This window comes from Limtongia smithiae, assembly GCF_038497785.1.
Source record: "Limtongia smithiae strain NRRL Y-17922 unplaced genomic scaffold V1518scaffold_2, whole genome shotgun sequence".
Lineage (NCBI taxonomy): Eukaryota > Fungi > Ascomycota > Lipomycetes > Lipomycetales > Lipomycetaceae > Limtongia > Limtongia smithiae.
The window spans coordinates 97,746-115,983 of record NW_027117623.1 but is presented as its reverse complement, the minus strand read 5'-3'; the positions used below and the strand labels follow the sequence as shown (position 1 = coordinate 115,983).

At 55.6% G+C, this 18,238-nt stretch overlaps 8 protein-coding genes across 8 annotated transcripts; 5 read left to right on the top strand and 3 right to left on the bottom strand.

Moving 5' to 3' along the window:
• Nucleotides 1–744: 744 nt before the first annotated feature.
• V1518DRAFT_425425 (splicing factor, Prp19-binding domain-containing protein) lies at nt 745–2,076 on the top strand (the record flags this gene model as incomplete). The annotated part of the gene is made up of 2 exons (XM_066905915.1): nt 745–1,301; nt 1,353–2,076. 2 exons carry the CDS (start codon nt 745–747, stop codon nt 2,074–2,076), a joined length of 1,281 nt encoding a protein of 426 aa, XP_066761044.1.
• On the bottom strand, nt 1,959–3,043 carry V1518DRAFT_411323 (NO signaling/Golgi transport ligand-binding domain-containing protein). Its single transcript, XM_066902822.1, has 3 exons — nt 2,701–3,043; nt 2,454–2,641; nt 1,959–2,395 (listed from the first exon to the last, which is right to left on the bottom strand). Exons 1-3 carry the CDS (start codon nt 2,958–2,960, stop codon nt 2,160–2,162), a joined length of 684 nt encoding a protein of 227 aa, XP_066761043.1. The 5' UTR covers nt 2,961–3,043; the 3' UTR covers nt 1,959–2,159.
• Nucleotides 3,044–3,403: 360 nt separating this feature from the next.
• Nucleotides 3,404–5,898, top strand: V1518DRAFT_411322 (phosphatase 2C-like domain-containing protein). Its single transcript, XM_066902821.1, has one exon. The coding sequence runs from the start codon at nt 3,414–3,416 to the stop codon at nt 5,400–5,402; it is 1,989 nt and encodes a 662-aa protein (XP_066761042.1). The 5' UTR covers nt 3,404–3,413; the 3' UTR covers nt 5,403–5,898.
• Nucleotides 5,899–7,500: 1,602 nt separating this feature from the next.
• On the top strand, nt 7,501–8,987 carry V1518DRAFT_436698 (uncharacterized protein; the record flags this gene model as incomplete). Its single annotated transcript, XM_066906303.1, has 2 exons — nt 7,501–7,897; nt 7,951–8,987. 2 exons carry the CDS (start codon nt 7,501–7,503, stop codon nt 8,985–8,987), a joined length of 1,434 nt encoding a protein of 477 aa, XP_066761041.1.
• A 66-nt stretch (nt 8,988–9,053) lies between these two features.
• V1518DRAFT_411317 (uncharacterized protein) lies at nt 9,054–10,111 on the bottom strand. The gene is made up of 2 exons (XM_066902820.1): nt 10,076–10,111; nt 9,054–10,027 (listed from the first exon to the last, which is right to left on the bottom strand). The coding sequence occupies exons 1-2, from the start codon at nt 10,089–10,091 to the stop codon at nt 9,342–9,344; spliced, it is 702 nt and encodes a 233-aa protein (XP_066761040.1). The 5' UTR covers nt 10,092–10,111; the 3' UTR covers nt 9,054–9,341.
• Nucleotides 10,112–10,369: 258 nt separating this feature from the next.
• Nucleotides 10,370–12,091, top strand: V1518DRAFT_403751 (uncharacterized protein; the record flags this gene model as incomplete). The annotated part of the gene is made up of 1 exon (XM_066901875.1): nt 10,370–12,091. The coding sequence occupies one exon, from the start codon at nt 10,370–10,372 to the stop codon at nt 12,089–12,091; it is 1,722 nt and encodes a 573-aa protein (XP_066761039.1).
• Nucleotides 12,092–12,291: 200 nt separating this feature from the next.
• On the bottom strand, nt 12,292–14,353 carry V1518DRAFT_411314 (uncharacterized protein). Its single transcript, XM_066902819.1, has 2 exons — nt 13,279–14,353; nt 12,292–13,219 (listed from the first exon to the last, which is right to left on the bottom strand). Exons 1-2 carry the CDS (start codon nt 13,894–13,896, stop codon nt 12,485–12,487), a joined length of 1,353 nt encoding a protein of 450 aa, XP_066761038.1. The 5' UTR covers nt 13,897–14,353; the 3' UTR covers nt 12,292–12,484.
• A 2,066-nt stretch (nt 14,354–16,419) lies between these two features.
• V1518DRAFT_147081 (xylose isomerase-like protein) lies at nt 16,420–18,087 on the top strand. Its single transcript, XM_066900773.1, has one exon. It carries the CDS (start codon nt 16,842–16,844, stop codon nt 17,892–17,894), a length of 1,053 nt encoding a protein of 350 aa, XP_066761037.1. The 5' UTR covers nt 16,420–16,841; the 3' UTR covers nt 17,895–18,087.
• Nucleotides 18,088–18,238: the final 151 nt, after the last annotated feature.

Sequence of the window (18,238 nt, the reverse complement as noted above, 5' to 3'; positions counted from 1 at the left end):
GCCGGGCTCACGCACCGCTGCCTCTGCGAGCTGGCAGAGCACGTACCGGCTGCTGAGCGCTTACATGAGCGCTCACTAAGCCGGTTCCACGCATCCGCTGATATCGCACCGTCTGGTGCACTCACTACCTGTCAAGTCTACTCTGGCCGTCGGCTCGACCCGCCCCTCGCCGAGAAGCGGCCGCCCGTTCGGTATCGCACATGGGTTGCGGAAGCCTCGCTGACTCGCTCTTCAAGTGCAAGGGCAAGCGAGGTGACACGCTGCGATCCTTGCGCCGTACACCTCGTCTCTTAGAGACCGCACACGCTGCTTTCGGCATATGTTCCGCGTGCATCCATGCTTTGTAGAGTGCTGCATCTGCGTACAGCATGTCGTCTTTGCGCAATGAGCTTTTGCCGTCGCGACTCTCGCTGCAGCCCCTAATCATTCCGCAGACACTTGCTCTGTCGTTCGATGCATCTCGTACTCCGTCTAGTCCCAAGCCTCCCACCGCACAGCCTTGTGCGTAGTGCACGCTGCAAACGCGCGAAGAAGAACGTGCTAGTATTGTGTGTCACGTGGACACGCACGCGCAGGTCCGCAACGCTTGCGCCGCACGTCTTCAAATTAGAGTTTCCCGTCCTCATATTCACAGACAGCTGCACTGCAGAGCAGCATCGCACCGATGCCCCGCGCAAAGTTTCCACGCAGCACGCTCGCATAGACATATTCCCTATACACGTCACATCGTTTCCTACATCCGCGATGCCGCCAAAACGAACGCGGTATTTCCCCGGCAAGCGCACCTCCCGCTCGCCCTCGCCTGTGTCTTCACCGCGCTCCGAGTCCGGCTCGCGCTCACCGTCGCCATCAGGCACAGGCTCGGGCTCGTCGTACTTTTCTGGCTCTGAATCAGAGCGCAACGATGACGAGCGTCGACGGTCGCCACGACGTGGACCTCGGCAGCACGGAGGAGAACACGAGGGCGATGAAGCGATATCTTACATCAGCGTCGACCGTGGCGACGAAGGACACGGAAGGCAGCGTAATAAGCCGGTCATTAAGGAGCTGAAGACGGTTGATTTGAAGAATCGGTTCCAACGGACGCGGGTCAGCGAGCCAAAAGACAAATCAGCTCTGCCGCGACCGACGTCGGCAGAAGTCAGCGCGCAGGAGGAGGGTGGCAGTGATGATGAGAGGCACAGCAAGTCTGAACAGGAGGAAGCGTCGTCCGAGGAGGAGAGCAGTGGAGAAGCGAGCGCGAGCGAGAGCGAGGAGGAAGCGCCAAAGCCTGTGCTGCTGCGGCCGGTCTTCATTCCCAAGTACGTCGTGGCCACTCCCACCCGTGTCCCACCATGCTAACACTTCCACAGAAGCAAACGAACAGCACAGGCAGCCAGCACAGCACTCGGCCTTGTCCATGACGTCGCAGCCACTACTGAAGAGCACAGAGCCAAAAAGAAAGACGAAACACTCCACCTCATCGAGCAGCAAGTCCGCGCCGACGCGGACGCCCACGCGCGCGCCAGCCTGCACGCAGAGAACACCATCGTGCAGGAGCTCGCCGACCTGGACGATACCGACGACATCGATCCGCCTGCTGAGCGCGCGGCTTGGAAACTTCGCGAACTCAAGCGGATCAGGCGCGAGCGCGAGGAGCTCGAGGCGCGCGAGAAGGAGCTGCGCGAACTCGAGGAGCGGCGGAATATGGACGAGGATGAGAAGACTCGTGAAGGCATGGAGCGCGTGCGGCAGCAGCGCGAGGAGAAGAAAAACAGCGGCAACAAGATGGGTTTCATGCAAAAATACTACCACAAGGGCGCCTTCTACCAGGACTCCGACGTCGTCAAGCGCACGGACTACAGCGAGCTGGTCGCGGACCAAGTCAAAGACAAGACCGCGCTGCCGAAGATCATGCAGGTTCGCGGCGAGGACTTTGGCAAGCGCGGTCGGTCAAAATGGACGCATCTCAGCGCGGAGGACACGTCCATGCAGGGCGACTCGCCATGGTTTGACACCCGCAGTACGTTCAACAAGCGCGCACAGGACAAACTTGGTGGCCTGCGCGATCTGCACCCGAGCAAGCGGAAAAAGTAGGTGAATACGTGTATAATATGGTACAGTGAACAAAACAAAAAACGCCGATGCCGAATGTGTATCAAAGAAACCGAAGCCCAAATCTATCGCATGTACTTTTCGCGCTCGAGCACAATCGGGTCGAGCTTCACGAGAAACACGGTTTTTAGCGGAAACATGTCGGCCGGGACTGAGTGCGCGGTTACTCGCGCGGGAAACTGGCAGCCGTCCATGACGGCCTCGACGATGCCGGCTTGGAAGGCCGCGCAGTTGAGCGACGACATTTCTTTCGGCACGGATATGAATTTGTTAACAATCGGGTCATTGTCGATGATCATGTCTGTCGGGTGTATGTGTCAGTAACAAGTTTGGCCAGGAAGTGCTAGTGCGAAACCTACATTCGTCCTCGTTGTCCTTGGACTTCTCGAGCGCATCGGCGGGCTTTCCGAAAATGGCTCTCCAGATGACGGTGTTGATAAACTGCAGCAGGCCCAGCACGCGGGTCTCGCGCTTTGCGTTCTTGATGTCGCGTACAACCGAGAGCTCAAGCACGCGCTGACCGATGTGGTATCCATACTGACTGAGTCTAACGATAGATCGCGTTAGTACGTCGTGATCCTCGTGTGAGCATAAGAAGATACACACTTTGCTTCCAGCTCCTGAATGCCCGTGACATTCTTCTGCGAGTACTGCACCATTTCCGAAAACAAAAACGCAAACGATGAAAACGCGAGCTCGGGCGCGCGGCGATTGAGATTGCGGTCGTAGATTGACGGCCGGCGCTGGACAATGGAGGCGCGGATAGACGCGGGGGTGAGCGCGGAGGGCAAAGTGGAGGATTTGTCGGAGGAGGTGCGCGATGGCGAGGTTATGGAGATGGATGGGGTGTGTGAGAAGGACGCCATTGCGGCAGAGGACTGAGTGGCTAGACGGAGGCGGGACGGTGGACTTGCCAGCAGCGTCCACTTGTGTGTAGGATTACCCTCGGTCGCGCTGGACGCTGCGTTTGGCCGGTGAACTTCGTGAAGAAGAGTGCGGTACGAAACACTCGTGCTTACAGCTTACAGCTAGCGCATGAACCCCACGGCTCTAGTTCTTGTTCTGTTAGCCTATGGCTAGCTGCCAATTGTAGCATTAGGACAGCAGGATCGAAGTATTGTCAGCTATCGTGCGGGCTGTCACTCATTATCATGTGAGACGCGCATTCGCCAATGCGGCCGCTGCATCCGCTGTCCAGCTGACGCAGGCGGAGAAACACGTGATTACTACGAGCCCCTCGAGCGAGTGCCCATCTCCGGCGGAGTTGGCGCACTACACAGCGAGTCGCCGCCGTTCGAAACGCGTATCGCGTTAATCTGATGTTGCTAGCGTCCTGCACCGGCCCGCACCACCTCCCACACAAAAACCGCTTCTGCGCTGTTCCCACACCCGCCGTCAGCCAGTCTCTCGCAACATCGCCCGCTACCCTACGCTTCCGCTTCCGCCCGCTCACCTCGACTGCCGCCGCCCTGGCACACCATACGCCGCCGCCGCAGCACTCAGCTCCCGGTGCTCCCGCTCCAGTGCCCGCTCCCACCACCGCCGCCCGCCGCAGAAGCAACAGCCAGTCTTCCTCGCTGCTCTCGCGCATTGCGGGCTCAGTCAGTGGCTCCGCCGCCGCCGCAAAGCAGCTCCCGCTTCCGGGCTCCGTCTCCCTCTCCACCGCCCAACAGCAGCAGTCCGCGTCAGCATCGTCGTCAGCACCACCCATGTCCTTCGCGTCCCGCCGTGCTAAGCAGCTGCCAAAGGGCGGCGCTAGCACTTCGCCCATCTCCACTTCCAATCATGGCCTCGGCGGCTCGGCAACTGCATCCGCTGGCGCGGTCTCTCCCGTCGCAGGTTCGCCCATGAGTACTGTCCCCCCGATGGGCTTCGCCGGCACCTTCTCCGTCGGCGTCTCGGAGGACGAGAACCTCAAGTGTCGCATGTCCATGGAGGACGCATACGCAATTGTTTATGACTTTGGCGCAGTCCAGCCACTACCGGCGCATGCTGCCGCACAGTCGGCGCATTTCTCGACACAGAGTCGCAGCAGCAAGGCGTTCTCGCTACTCTCGCGCGCCAAGGGCTCGCTGACCTCTTCCACGTCCTCGTCCTCTGCTCCTGGGAAAGCTGCCGCGCCGACACTAGTGGAAACAACAGCATCACTCCCGCCGATCCCTGTTCCACCGCCTTCAGTGTTTCCCATCGGCAGCAACAGTAGCGGACACATCTCCAACGACGCAGGCTACTTCGCGGTGTTCGACGGCCACGCCGGCGCCGAAGTTGCACAATGGTGCGGCCGAAAGTTCCACACGCTCCTCGACGAGCACTTGAAACACGATCCGCATGCCTCGGTGCCAGAGGTCCTCGACCGCACCTTCACCGACGCCGACGAGAAGCTAGCGCGGCTACCGCTTAAGAACGCGGGGTGCACTGCGGTCGTCGCGGTCATGCGCTGGGAAGATCGGGTTTCTGCTGTCCCACTGAAATTGATGTCGCAGGACGCGCCGAGTCTCGATAAGCTGATCCGGATCAAAAGCAGCGACGGCAAGTCCGAGAACTCGCACGCGCCGATCCCGGACCCGGTAGCCACGAGCCCACACTCGTCGTACCATCAGAGCCACGAACAGGCGCACCACAGACGCAACACGATCTCTGGCACCAACAAGTTTGCCCCGATGGCGGTTAAGGCCGAGAGTACGGTACGCGAGCGCATGCTGTACACCGCCAATGCGGGCGATGCTCGTGCGGTCTTGTGCCGCAGGGGTAAGGCGCTGAGGCTGTCGTATGATCACAAGGGCACCGATCCGATCGAGGCTGCGCGGATCAAGAACACCGGCGGCGTCATCGTGGCGGGGCGTGTCAACGGCATTCTTGCCGTCACCCGCGCACTGGGAGATAGTTACATCAAGAAGTATGTCACGAGCCACCCGTTCACGACGGAGACATATATGGTGCCCGATGACGAGTTCTTGATTCTCGCGTGCGACGGGGTGTGGGACGTGTGTACAGATCAGGAGATTGTGAACCTCGTGCGGCGTGTGAAGGACCCGCAGGAAGCCAGCAAGATGATCATCTCGCATGCACTCGCGCGGGGGAGCATGGATAATCTCACTGCGCTGGTCGTGCGATTCGACCCCCGCATGGGCGAGATGATTCGCAAGAACCACGCGCCACAGCCAGTTGAACCGGTGGTCGAGGACAACGAGGACGAAAATGCGATTGCGGACCTGGATGAGATTGTTGACGAGAAGCCGGATTCGGCGCCGGTTGCAGAAGAGATCAAGAAGATCACCGCCCATATTGAGTCCTTGCCAACGAGCTGAGCGACTTGTTCAGTGCTTCCCTTTTGTCACCCCGGCGTTTATCGATGTTGAGTCGCTTGCATCAAGCATTCTTTCACATCAGACTTCCACGTCCGTTCCCATCTCCACGGCCCCTCTTCGCATTATCACACCCGCATTTGCCGTTAGCGATTGCCGCGCATTCACCACCACCACCACCACCACCACCACTTCATTGTTTTGCATACCACAGCTGCACGGCACTGCTACTTTTCTGGGTTATTCACTTACCTTCACAGGCATATATATACATTTCTGTTGTTTTTCTCCTTGTTCTCTGTATTTACTTAAAAATATGCCTGATTTCTAACTTTCGGCTTCTTTTTGTGTTTTGGACTGGGGTCAGGTTCGGCCTGGAGTGTTTTTTTGTTTTAGCGACCGATTTCGCTGTAACTGTGTTCCTGTACATCATACTGTCTTTTATTAACCAACATGAGTGGAATAGTTGTGCAAATACAAAATCTGTTTTCGCGTGCCACACATCGTAGTGGGCTTATATGTAGACGACGGTATCCAAGACCAAGGACGTAACATTTGTTGCCGCTTCCAGCGAACGGGACGGACCCTCTGCGCGTCTGGGCGTCGGTGAATCAGTTGTTCCCGATGCACAGTCATGTTGGTCCCAAAGCATGTGGAGGAGGCGGTCGCGAGCCCGTTTAACTTCCCACAGGAGCTTGTCCTGTGCATGCCGCGACGTAGGCGTCGTAAACACCGGTGTCTCACACAAAGACAAATGTCACCAAAACGGGATCACTCGATATGAATCAACGTATGCGGCGACACACCATAGTACTCCGGATCAGCAAACGAGCGCGCGCTGATATCGTCGGCTACCGCCGTCATCGGCGCTGTCGTCGCTGCAGTGGTCGATGACGCAGTAGAGCTCATTGACGCATCAAGAGCCATCATGTCGTCCATATGCTGCTGCTGAACCGCCGCCGCAGGTTTGCCCGTTGTGTTGACAGCGGAAGTCGCGGCGGGTACTGGTGCTACGACGCCGGCGCTAGAAAGCTGTTGCACGCGGTGCAGATCACGCTGAATAATATCCCGCGCATCAATCTAGAACAGTGTGAGCTTCAGTTTGATATGGTAAGAGTTGTCGAAAGTACCAGAGATATCTCGACTGCGTCGAGAGCAGTGTGGAAAGCTTGGATTGACTTGTCGAGTGCCGCAACTGCACCGTTATTCGGATACGGATAAACTCTTTACATTCAAAGTTCAGTAATTGATCTAACGGTACTGGCAACAATCGGCAGCTCACAGTGGATTTGGGGGAGAAGCGGCGGCGCGGGAGAGGTCTGCTGTTGAGACTAAGATATCCTATATAGTACATCATTAGAACACGCGCCGACGGCAACAAGGTGATAGAACTAAACGTACGCCAAAGGCGACCTTGATGCGGTCAAGTGGATCCGCAAGGGGCTGCGTATATGACTGCTGCATTGTTCCGGTGAAGTGTAGGTGTTACAACTGCGGAGGGAACAGACCGACCGAAGAGCGAAGTGATCGTGCAGTTTGGGAGAAATCGCAGTGCATCACGTGAATTCTTACACATAATGGGTCTCGTGTTCGGCTCTGCTGTGTCGTGAAGACAAAGAAAATCCGTTCGCGATCCGGCGAACGTGAAATCTCCCGACACGTCGTTAAGATCGCAAGAGGAAAGATCCAGAAAAGAACAGATCCACGCACGTACGAGACGACCAGCAGCAGCGCGCATTTGGCGCGTGTACCGTTTCGAAGGAGCACCATCCAAAGTTCGCGCCTCGGTACATTGCTATATACCCCCTTGTACGACGACAACGCCGTGACAAACGCGAACAGGGACTGATCTGGTAGCGTGAGATTGCTCTTTGAAGAGGACGCAGGGCACTGTATCGTTGATATCACGTCGATGTCGTCGGCCCCAGCGTCGTCCGGAAAGTCATTGCTGGCGGAGAAACCCCCTCCCTCCTCGTCCGCCGCCATAATGACAGCGCCAAAGTCGGCGACCGCATCTGCACCCGGCATGATAAAGAGCTCGTCAGCGACTATCACCGCCGCACGCGTGCTCTCCGACGCGTCTACATCTTCCGATCGTATCATGTCAGTCACGCCTACCAGCAGTGGTCCCCTCACCTCGGCGTCATCCTCCTCCTTCGCGCCGCCTGCAGGATCACAGCAACAGCAGCCAGCTCAGGTCGGGCGCAAAGGCGAGATCAACAGTCGTGTGCTCTACGTTGGCGGACTTGACCCGCGTGTGCTCGACGACATGTTGCGGGAGATCTTCGAGGTCGCGGGACATGTGCAAAGCGTTAAGATTATCCCCGACAAGAACCATAAGGGGTTCAACTACGGCTTTGTCGAGTACGATGATCCAAGCGCCGCGCAAACTGCGATGCAGACGCTGAATGGGCGGCATATTCATCAGTCCGAGATCAAGATTAACTGGGCGTACCAGTCGCACAACAACAATACTGCGCAGAAGGAGGACACTTCACGTAAGAGCATGTCAGCAACCGTGGATATCATATTTGCTAACTTTCATCGGCAGAACACTTTAACATCTTTGTTGGCGACCTTTCAAACGAAGTAACCGATGAAGTCCTGGCGCAGGCGTTCTCGGCATTCGACACTGTGTCCGAAGCCCGCGTGATGTGGGATCTTAAGACAGGTCGGTCGCGAGGCTACGGTTTTGTATCATTCCGTGACCGTGCAGATGCAGAGAAGGCACTCTCAACAATGGATGGCGAGTATCTCGGCACGCGCAACATTCGCTGCAACTGGGCCAACCAGCGTGGCGCGGCGTCCAACATGGGTGTTGGCATGGGCATGGGCGGCGGCATGAGCGGCGGCATGAGCGGCGGCATGAGCGGCGGCATGAACGGTGGCATGAGCGGTGCGCTTGGCGTGGGCGTTATGGGGATGAACAGCATGTATGGACCGATGCAGTCGATGATGATGAGCTCAGGCGGCTACGCAGGTTTGATGTACCACGGCGGCGGCGGCAACATGCAGCAGCAACAAAGCTACGAAATGGTGTTGACCCAGTCGCCTGGCTGGCAAACCACAGTATATGTGGGCAACCTCGTGCCGTACACGACACAGAACGATCTAATCCCATTGTTCCAGAACTTTGGATATATCGTCGACGTGCGGATACAGCCGGATCGAGGATACGCGTTCGTGCGGATGGACTCGCACGAGGCGGCCGCGCTCGCAATCTTCAGACTGTCGGGCGTGCAGGTACACGGGCGACCGATGCGGTGCAGCTGGGGCAAGGACCGCACGTCACCCGCCATGGCGGCCGCGATGGGTCTCACAGGCGGGCCAGGAGGTGGTGGCGGTGGAGGCGGGCTGCGATCAAACTCACAGGGAGGACATGGCGGTGGTATGAACGGCGGAACCTATAGTATGTACAACAACAATAGTGGCGGCGGCGGATACGGTAACGGCGGTGGAAGGTCGTTTCAGCAGTTTGGTAACAGCGGCGGAAATAACCGTGGGTATGGCGGTCGCGGTGGACACAGCAGCGGCGGAGGGAATGCCGATGGTCGCAGCGGAGGCGGGTATTCGTCCTATTCTCATTGAGAAGTTTATGAGTGCCGGGTGAAGCCGTCATGTTTTTTTTATCCTGAGCAGTTTGTCATGCTTGTTCTTTTACCGACGCTAGTTGCTGTTATTGTGCTTTGCTTGTTGTCATGCCTCATCGATCTTTGCTAATGAAAAGCGCGTGTTTTTGTTTGTCAAGTTTACTTTTTCCAAGTGTGTATGTTTGTACACTAAATTATGTATATGTATAGTTCCTCTGAAATGTTGTTTCCAAGATGGCCTTGATGATTATGATGATAATTTGGTTGTCGGTTCCTAGACTCTTGATTTGGTGGGTGCATGTGGTGTGGTGTACGATAGACTTTAGATGCAGGAGTTGTGTTGATAAAACCGTTATAGCGGCACGTCTATTTCTTGAATGGGTGCGTGGCGAGAGGGCAAGGCCTGGACGGCGCGCAGGGTGGTGGCTGAGAGAGGGACGGCATTTGAGCGAAATGCGGAGTGGGATTCTAAGTCGGAGTCGGAGGAGTCGTCGTCGTCATCGTTGGCGAGGGCTGTGAATGAGCCTGTCTTTGTGGCAGGCATGATGTCGTCCTCATCGTCGGAGACATCGACGTCCATGCCAGCGGCGCCGACTTTGATTTTGCCGGCCAGTCTAAGGAGTTCGCGTCCGCGCAGCTTCTTGGTGCTGCTGGACTTACTGAGGAGTAGTGCCGCGTTGACTGCACTGCTGGTAGTCACGTCTATGCTGTCCGTTACAACCACTGCGCTGTCGGGGGTAGTACTAGCGCTGGTGCTATTCGCCACGATATTGCGCGTCGCAAGTACCATCTTGTTGCGTTGCTTACTGGCTTCGATTTTGGCGACGAGCATATCCTGGCGTATCTCGGCTTTGGATATCTTGCTTTTGTGACGCTTCGAGGCCACATGGAGAACCGACTTCTTCGTGGAAAAGGAGGTAGTAGTGAAGGTCGCAGCGTTGCGGGGGGTGGGGTCAAGGGCGGCGGCGTGGATGGCGCGCGCTGGGACGGGGGCGTCGGGAAGTTCGCGGCGTGCAGCACGCTTGTTGGAGCGACCGGCTAAGCTAGTTAGAAATGAAAGTATAGTATAGTAGAGCAAGAACACACCTGTCTTTTTTGCCATGGCTGTGTCTGATATGGGTGATGCGAGTGCTGGGAGATGAGCTGAAGCTGGGAGGAGTGAAGATTTTACAGCACGTGACTTCATCGGGTTAGGGCACGCAAACTTGAAACGGCCTAGCTTAGCACGACGCGCGTCTTGCGGCGTGTCGTGCGGCGGGTGCGGCGCATTAAGATTTAGCGTCGTCAGTACTTCTTGCTCCGCGACGCTGCTTATATCGACGCCCTCCGCCGCCCGTCTCCTCCTCCTGCATCCCCCGTCTCCTTTCCATGCGCGACTCCATGGCTCCTCCGCCCGCCGTCGCGTGGCTGCCCGACGCCGCTATCGACGCGCCTGCCGCGTGCGCCACAGCCTCACCTTGCCCGGCCCCTGCCGTTTGCAGCCCCGCCACCGCCACAGCGCTCCCCGACCCGCCCGCCCACTTCGGTGGCCTCGCCAACACCGGCAACACTTGCTTCCTCAACTGTGTCGTTCAAGCGCTGGCGTCGTCGCGCTCCGTCGTGCGCTTCCTCGCCGCTGCCGTCGCCGACAGCGCTACTGTCTCGGCCGCAGACAGCTTGTCATGTGACCGCGCGCGGACGACGCGCGTCGAGCTTGCGCAGCTGCTCGCGTGCGTCAACGCGGCCGAGCCGCACACGCACACCTACGCGCCGCGCGCTCTCCTCGCGACCCTCGGCGCTGTTGACAAGCGTTGGTCCGAAGACGCGGAGCAGCAAGATGCGCACGAGTTTCTGCTCGCGCTGATTCAGGCACTGCGCACCGTGGGCGATGACTGTGAAGACGAAACCCGCCTCCCCGTCGACGGGGTCGAGATTACCTACGTCGTCTGCACGCTGTGCCGTGAGGTCGTACCCCGGCGGCGTGTCTCCTTCTCCTGCATCGAGCTCAGCATCCCCGAGCAGCCGGTCTCGCCTTCCCCCACCGCATCCTACTTCATGGCCTCCCCCACTCTTGGCGGTCTATTCCTGGCCGATCCGCAGTTCCAGCACCTCTCTCGCGAGCACTCCGTCACCCTCGAAGAGCTACTGCGCTCCCACGCCGTGCAGGGCTCTGGCGCGGATGTCTACTGTCCCCGCTGCTCGCTCGTCGGTGCGCAGGCCCAGCTCCAGCGCTTACTCGAACGCACCCTTCGTCCCGCCGTGCTCGCGCCCTACTCCCAGCACGCTGACGAAAGCGAAGACTGCCCTTCGCCGCCACCCTCGCCGACTGTAATGTCTCCCACCAGTGCCGCAAACCTCTCACAGGTCTTCCAGACTCGCATCGATGCGATCTCGGAGGCGCTGCGCAAGGATATTGTCCAGGATGATGACTTTGAGCGCATGAAGCCGCCGCGGCTAGTTTCCTCGCGGCGCGAACGGCAACTCGTCATTTCTGACCTGCCCAAGACGCTGGTCCTGCACGTCAACCGGTCGCAGTTTGATTCCTCGCTCAGGATCGCGACAAAGAACAACACACGTGTCGCATTTCCCGAGCGCCTGCCGTTTGCACAATTCATGCGCTGCGATGCCGCAGCTGCTACCGCCCCGCCCCCATTGATGCGTCCCGGAGAGCCGACTTACAGACTTTCGAGCACAGTTGTGCACTACGGCAGTCACTCGTTCGGACACTACGTCACTTACCGCCGGGCGCCTGCGCCGGCATCCAACCCAACTGCATCGTTCTGGCTGCGCGCATCCGACGCGGATGTTCACGCCGTCCCGCTTAGCGAGGTGCTCGAGCAAGGCAACGTCACGCTCCTCTTCTACGAGCTTGAGGATGATGCTGCTACCACTGCTGTCATCACCACTTCCACCGATATTCCAAGCTTCTTCCGCGGTCGCCTATCTGTGTCTACCTCTTACGACGTGCACGACAGCTCTGCAGAGCACGAAGGTTTATATACGCCGCCTGCGTCGCCGCAATTTACGCGTAAGGGCACCGACGACGCCTACATCTCATACGACGTCAACACCGACGCTGACGACGACGCGGAAACCAATACAGCCGTGAACATGGACGAGTAGTCACATTCTCACCCACAGTCATTCATTCTGCTTTGCATTTTCTGGAGTCTGGATTTTTAACGCCTGTTCCATAATCAATTGCGGAACCCAGCAGTAGAAACTCTGTACATACCTGTCTCTCATTTTATTGGTTCATGAGTCTATTGACTCGCATAATTGTATATTATTTATGTGGCGTGTCATGCAAGGAATTTTAATGGGTATATTTGTTGTTCACTTCTGTGTTTGGAGCCTAGAGCATTGTTTGTGTGTGGACAGCGTGGTAATTCAACGTAGAACTTTCCGCCTTTGAAAACAAGGTGTTCATTTGACAACATAAATTCATTTAATAGCAAATCCCTAGCACAAGAAACAGAATGAAAAATGCAATACGCCTTCCAACCTCAACCTGGTCTAGATATACACAACCTTCGATGCCGATGCCTGTGCGACAACGCGATCCATGCCAGGATCTTTGTGTTGTTGTTGCTTGCCTCCATCGCCGCTTTGTTGCTCGAGTAGGCGGCGTTCTTTAGATTCACGCTTCTGCCGTTCCTTTCGCTCGCGTGCCGTTTCCTTACGCTTGGGAAGTGGCTCAACCTGCGGTGGAGTGGAAATAATTTCCTCGCCGGATATGGCGCCCGCGACTGCCGCAGCTGCCGCGGCCGCGGCTGCTCGCGCGTTGCGAGCGTTCGCAGCGCGCGTGGCGTATCGCGCTCGACGTGCGTTGGCTGCCGTTGTTGTAGAAACATCAGCGTACTGCAGCTGCTTGCGTCGTAATTGTGATGTCGATAATAATGATGATGGCGGTGATGATGGTTCCTGTGATGCCGGTGGTGACGGCGATGAAGATGCTACTGGGGCATCCACAGATTGTGGGGATGCCGCGGGACACGTCGACGTCTCATCGTGGGTATCGACCTCTGTCGCTTCGTCGCCTGTGTCTCCGCCATGTTGCATTCGTTCAAACAAATAATCGACGGCGCGGTTAACGTCACCTTTGAATTTCTCGATCGCGTCGCGTACTGAAGCCCCGCTCTCGTCTTCCAGATCCGGTAACGAGGCACGTACAACTTTTTCCATCCAAGGCTGGCAATACTTGTGGTCTTCGAGGAGAGATGCGAGTTGTGCTTCTGACTGTTGCGGAATCTGAAGAGGTTAGGGATGGCTTGTAAGTGAAAGTAGCAGAACAACCTGGGAGTGCGTACCTGTTCGCGCACCTCTGGAAGTCCGTGATGCGGTCCATCGATGTTCCGGATCGACGAATAGTGCTCCCACTGATGATACGCAATATGTAACATATTCTTCTCCCTACCGCCTCCTCCCTGATCATTCCCACCACTAACAACGTACGCAAACTCAGCGAGGTGGATCTTGATGCACACGTCGAACCTGCTCGCAAACGCCACGATCTCAAGGTTATCACCGTACACGCCATCCGTGTCCATCGTCTCAAGATACCGCTCCCACATCACATCCGTCGTATGTCCTCCCGCGTCCCCATGATCTCCGCGCCGCGTACTCCTTCGCACTGCACGCCCCCCGCTTCCTGCAGCCGCAGCAGCAGCAGCAGCAGCGGTAGCCGCTGCAGCAGGTAAGAATCCAATAAACCGCGTCTTGTGCTCACGCAAGAACGAGACAACCTCGTGGCGTATATACGCATGACGCTCTGCATCGCCATAGAGCTGCTCCGCCAGCGCACGGAACAGGCAGTTGCCATCACCTGTGATCTGGGACGCGTATAGTCCCTGTGACCGCAGAAGCGGAAACTCAGCGTCGGTATCGTCCGATTGCGTGCTGTGCTTCGGACGTGGTGGCTTCGGCATGCTCGCAGGGATGTGTGCAGGCGGTGCACGCGGGGGGGCGATGGAGATGGGGTTTGCTCCCAACAAACTTGGCCGTAAGGCACTAAATAATCCATTTTGCACACACGTCTTCGATTCGCAGATGTCGCTGATAGCCAACAACTTTCGGCCAGATTTGTTGCAGGTTGCTCACGGGATATGCTGTGTTAACATGCATGTACTGACTGATTAAAATGATAATTAGAGTAGCAAGGAACAGCGCCAATGTCACCTGAGATTACCATTTACATACAAGATTTATGGACTGATACCCTACACGAAATAGTGAATATAATCATCTAATTACGTAAAAGCGAGGTACAGTTATCATCAACTTCTCTATCACCATGATTGAGCTCCTCAGCTTTCAAGCTCACGATGCTGGACTGTATAAGTTTTATGGCTAGATCAGACAACTGGAAGCTGTACCATAACTTCATGTGTACTTTGTTAACGATCACACATAGCGCGCGTGTAATCACTCCCTATCTTCCACCGAAGACACTAACTCTCGATTGAAAGTCAGACCGCAAGGAATCTACGGAGAGCATTAGCTAACTAGATGCATAGTATATGCATATTAGCTATATGAAAGTTCTGGCATGCATATGCTGCACAGTACATTTTGCCAACCGGCTGAGATGACCCGCATGTAGCCAGCGCAAGATAGCATTATTGGTTTCCCGGACAACGCACCTCTAAATTCTCATAAATATTACTTTTATTTCATGACACGTACATCTTTAGTTAGCAGAGGGATAAAGTGGGTTAAGTTTGCAGTGTTCTAGAAGACTAGGCGGAGCCAAGATGGGTCGGCACAACAAGACGCGATGGCGTACACTCAAGACCGGCAAATAGTCAAAAGTGACGGCAAATTGTAGACATAATACGACAATAGGTGCGTACCTATGCAGCTGAAAGTAGAGGAGCTCTTTGGAGGGCTGTTGTACCCGTCTACGAGAGAAGCGGCTATCTGTAAGCCTGGATCAGGGGTGACTGACTGTTCTCAAAGTCCCAAGCTTATAAAAACCTCAATGTAGTGTTTAACGCAGAATAACGGCAGAACGCCACAAGCAGGCATGATACACACTTCAGGGATGTGATGTCCGATTAAACTTTTTTAACCCTACAAATAATTCAACTTGAGACTGTGCTGTGCATTGGGAGGTCGACACAAATCGCATATAAGTTGTGCCTCCCCAAGGCACAACAAACACACTTTTCGGATGACAACCAGTCCCATCCGCAACTTCATCCGTTTTTGGTCTTTAGAAACCGAGAAACCATCGGTCGGATGCGCGAGCTCGGCAGAATTCTAGCCATGCGCACGCGGAATTTTTGGCGCTCAGATAGGCTAGATATTCATAATTCTGAGATATTCGATATCGTTGATGTCACTAATTTGATAGACGCAGATGACGAGTTCTTTGTGCGTTACTTAGACGTACAGCATGGCGTCGGACAGTCCAAACACAGCTGCTGCAAGGGTTAAATTTTGTTTCAAGTTTTCTGGTCGCGTAACGTAGCAAACTTTGGGCTAAGAGTATGTCTCTTGTGAGGTCATCCTGGCTATAGGCGACAGAGGAATTTGAGGGGAGTTGTAGCTGCATACGCTGAGGAGGGTAATAGTTCGATGGTAGAGCGCTGCTCGAAAAGGTACCTCGGTTGTTTTCGAAGCCAGGCTGGCCTCGCAGGTCGGGAGTGCAGCAAACTATTTGCTCTGCTCCGTCCGAATTACTGATCTAAGCCGCACGCTATCCCGCGATCCGGGCAATTGGGTCGGGTTGACTCGTGTACGTAAGCAAGTTAACCTGCAGTCCCAACTTATCAAACTTTGAGTTTCTGTAAAAGTAAGATAAGAACACCCCAACCCTCTATATCACTAAACTTGGGACTGTACATTGAGACTAGAGAATTGATATCACTAGGAGACTAGAAGACACTTGAACCGCTCTCTAGTCACCTCGTGTGCTTCACGCGATTCGCCCATTGTCAGTTTCCAATCGTCTGGAATTTGTCTGGAGGCAGACAGCCAGCGGACTGGGAGAAATACACTGCCGCGTTGCCCATCCGCCACCACTCGTCCATTGTAGCATGAGGAATCTCTTATAGTTGATGTTTAGGCAAACAAAGATGTGTTGACCGTCCGGTGAGCATGTGGGTCTTCTTCGTTGGCGGTGATATGCGGAGTAGGTTAGGGCTTTCTTCTGATCGATCGCTAAGTCCCACCTGCGCATCAAACGGCAACGGCGTTGTCGTTTGGACTGCGATTTTATAAGCAAACACCAAACAGTAGCGAGAGCACTGTATATGATAACCATCTATGTCCTTGTATCCTGTACCTTGTACCTTGTCTAGTTCTTCATTAGTGCGGCGGATGGCGGCGTTAATTGGGGATGGAGATCTACACGCCCTAACCACATGATGCAGGTGCCCAAGCAACAAAGTTAACTCCTGTGTAACTGCGACGCCGCTGTGGCATCGCCGCTCGAATTTCATCTTCGTTCCAGGCATCATGACACCGATTGTGTATAAATGAAGATGATGCTGAGTGTCGACGAGTGTCGACGTTGCTCGTGCGATTGATTTTGAGATCACCGATCTGCGGAAGGCCGAGAAAGAGGGAAGTTAATCCGTCGGCTGAAGCATTTCCCGCCGATACATGTCCAGCCGGGAAAAGAATGGCCCGGACTGGCCGTTTGGCTTCTGCTGGACGTTAGCTGGAAGTCTGAGAGGATATACTGCTCCGGCTTCTGAGCGAGCCACGGCTTACGAGCTCACAACCTGTCCGCTGGCTGTAGATATTGATGCCATCTTAGCCAGTATGACTATCTGTAGCCCGCCAGCGTATAAGACCGACAGGAGTTCCGCACCGCAGCTCATCCTCCTCCACCGTCATCCTCCCAACGCCATCTCCTACGCACAACATGGTCGCCGCACCGCAGCTACTCGTCAAGTTCCCGCTTGCCATTGCGTCACTTAGCCTTGGTCGCGCTAGCGCAGGCTATACTCCCGCGGAGAAGCTGCGCAGCGCCGCGCTGGCAGGCTACCAAGGCGTCGAAGTCGCATATGAGGATCTCAAGGTCATGGCACGATCATATCCAGTGACAGCCCCAGCGACCTCGTTTGAAGAATGCTTGATCCGTGCCGCGATAGAATACAAGGGTATCTTGGACGAATACAGACTCATTGCGTATTGCCTGCAGCCGTTTCGAAATTACGAAGGGCTTACGAGTGCGACGCGGCATGCGCAAAAAGTAGAGAAAATGAAGCTGTGGATCAAGCTATCCCACATTCTCGGCGCGGGTCTGATCCAGATTCCCGCACAATTTCACGCTGTCGGCACAACAGGCGATGACGATAAAGTGGTTGCGGACATCCGGGAAGTCGTTGATCTCGGTGCTCCATGTGGAATCAAGTTCACCTACGAGCAAATGGCTTGGGCGCCGTACAATAGCACCTGGCAGGACATCTGGCGGATAATCCAGAAAGTCGACCGGCCAAACTTTGGCATGCTCGTTGATACGTACCAGTGGGCTGCAAGAGTATGGGCCGACATTGAGTCACGCAGCGGCGTCGTGCCTAACGCGGACGCGGTTCTGCGGGCCGACATCGCGGACTTCGTGGCCACCGTTCCCACTGAGAAAATATTCTTCATCCAGCTCTGCGACGGTGAGCGACTCGACCAGCCGCTGACTGCTGGACATCCGTGGTACGACAAGAGCCAGAATCCGTACATGAGCTGGTCGCGCAATGCGCGCTTGTTTCCTTACGAGACAAATAAGGGCGGATACCTTCCCGTTGAGTCCATCGCGGCGGCATGTCTCGTGACACTCGCATACCGTGGGTGGGTATCGTTTGAGATTTTCAATCGCGAACTGCTACAGTATGACGTTGCGATTCCGCAGGAATATGCGGAGAGGGGCATCGCGGCGTGGAAAACGATGGTGGAGCGATTGGACCTAGAGCGTTGCATTTAGATCTTTCGTAACTAAGGGATTTGTGGAAAATGAGCGACGCGTGTGACGCGCGTGGACCTAAACACCAATTCCGCGTTGTGTATGGCACGCGCGAAGACCCGCGCTGTCTCTCCCTTTCTCTCCCTTTGCGGATCGATTCGAACTGCGGGTCAAGTGTAGCATTTGTGATTCATATCATCACAATGCCGCCGTATCGTGTCCCGTTCGTCGCAGGGGTCGCCATGCCGCTCGATACTGCCTCCAGGAACAAGAGTATCGGTTTGTCGAGCACATAAAATCACCTTGCTTTGGATATCCTTAGACGTCATAGAAACGCAGAAGCTGTAAGAGTATTTGACTCTAAC

Excerpts from the sequence above, each read along its gene's own strand:
- V1518DRAFT_147081 (XM_066900773.1), top strand. The coding sequence starts at position 16,842 with ATGGTCGCCGCACCGCAGCTACTCGTCAAGTTCCCGCTTGCCATTGCG.
- V1518DRAFT_411322 (XM_066902821.1), top strand. The coding sequence starts at position 3,414 with ATGTTGCTAGCGTCCTGCACCGGCCCGCACCACCTCCCACACAAAAAC.
- V1518DRAFT_411323 (XM_066902822.1), bottom strand. The coding sequence starts at position 2,960 with ATGGCGTCCTTCTCACACACCCCATCCATCTCCATAACCTCGCCATCG. Across the intron at positions 2,642-2,700 it reads ATTCAGGAGCTGGAAGCAAA|ACTCAGTCAGTATGGATACC; the intron begins GTGTGTATCTTC and ends ATCTATCGTTAG. Across the intron at positions 2,396-2,453 it reads CAAGGACAACGAGGACGAAT|ACATGATCATCGACAATGAC; the intron begins GTAGGTTTCGCA and ends TACACCCGACAG.
- V1518DRAFT_411314 (XM_066902819.1), bottom strand. The coding sequence starts at position 13,896 with ATGCCGAAGCCACCACGTCCGAAGCACAGCACGCAATCGGACGATACC. Across the intron at positions 13,220-13,278 it reads TTCCAGAGGTGCGCGAACAG|ATTCCGCAACAGTCAGAAGC; the intron begins GTACGCACTCCC and ends TAACCTCTTCAG.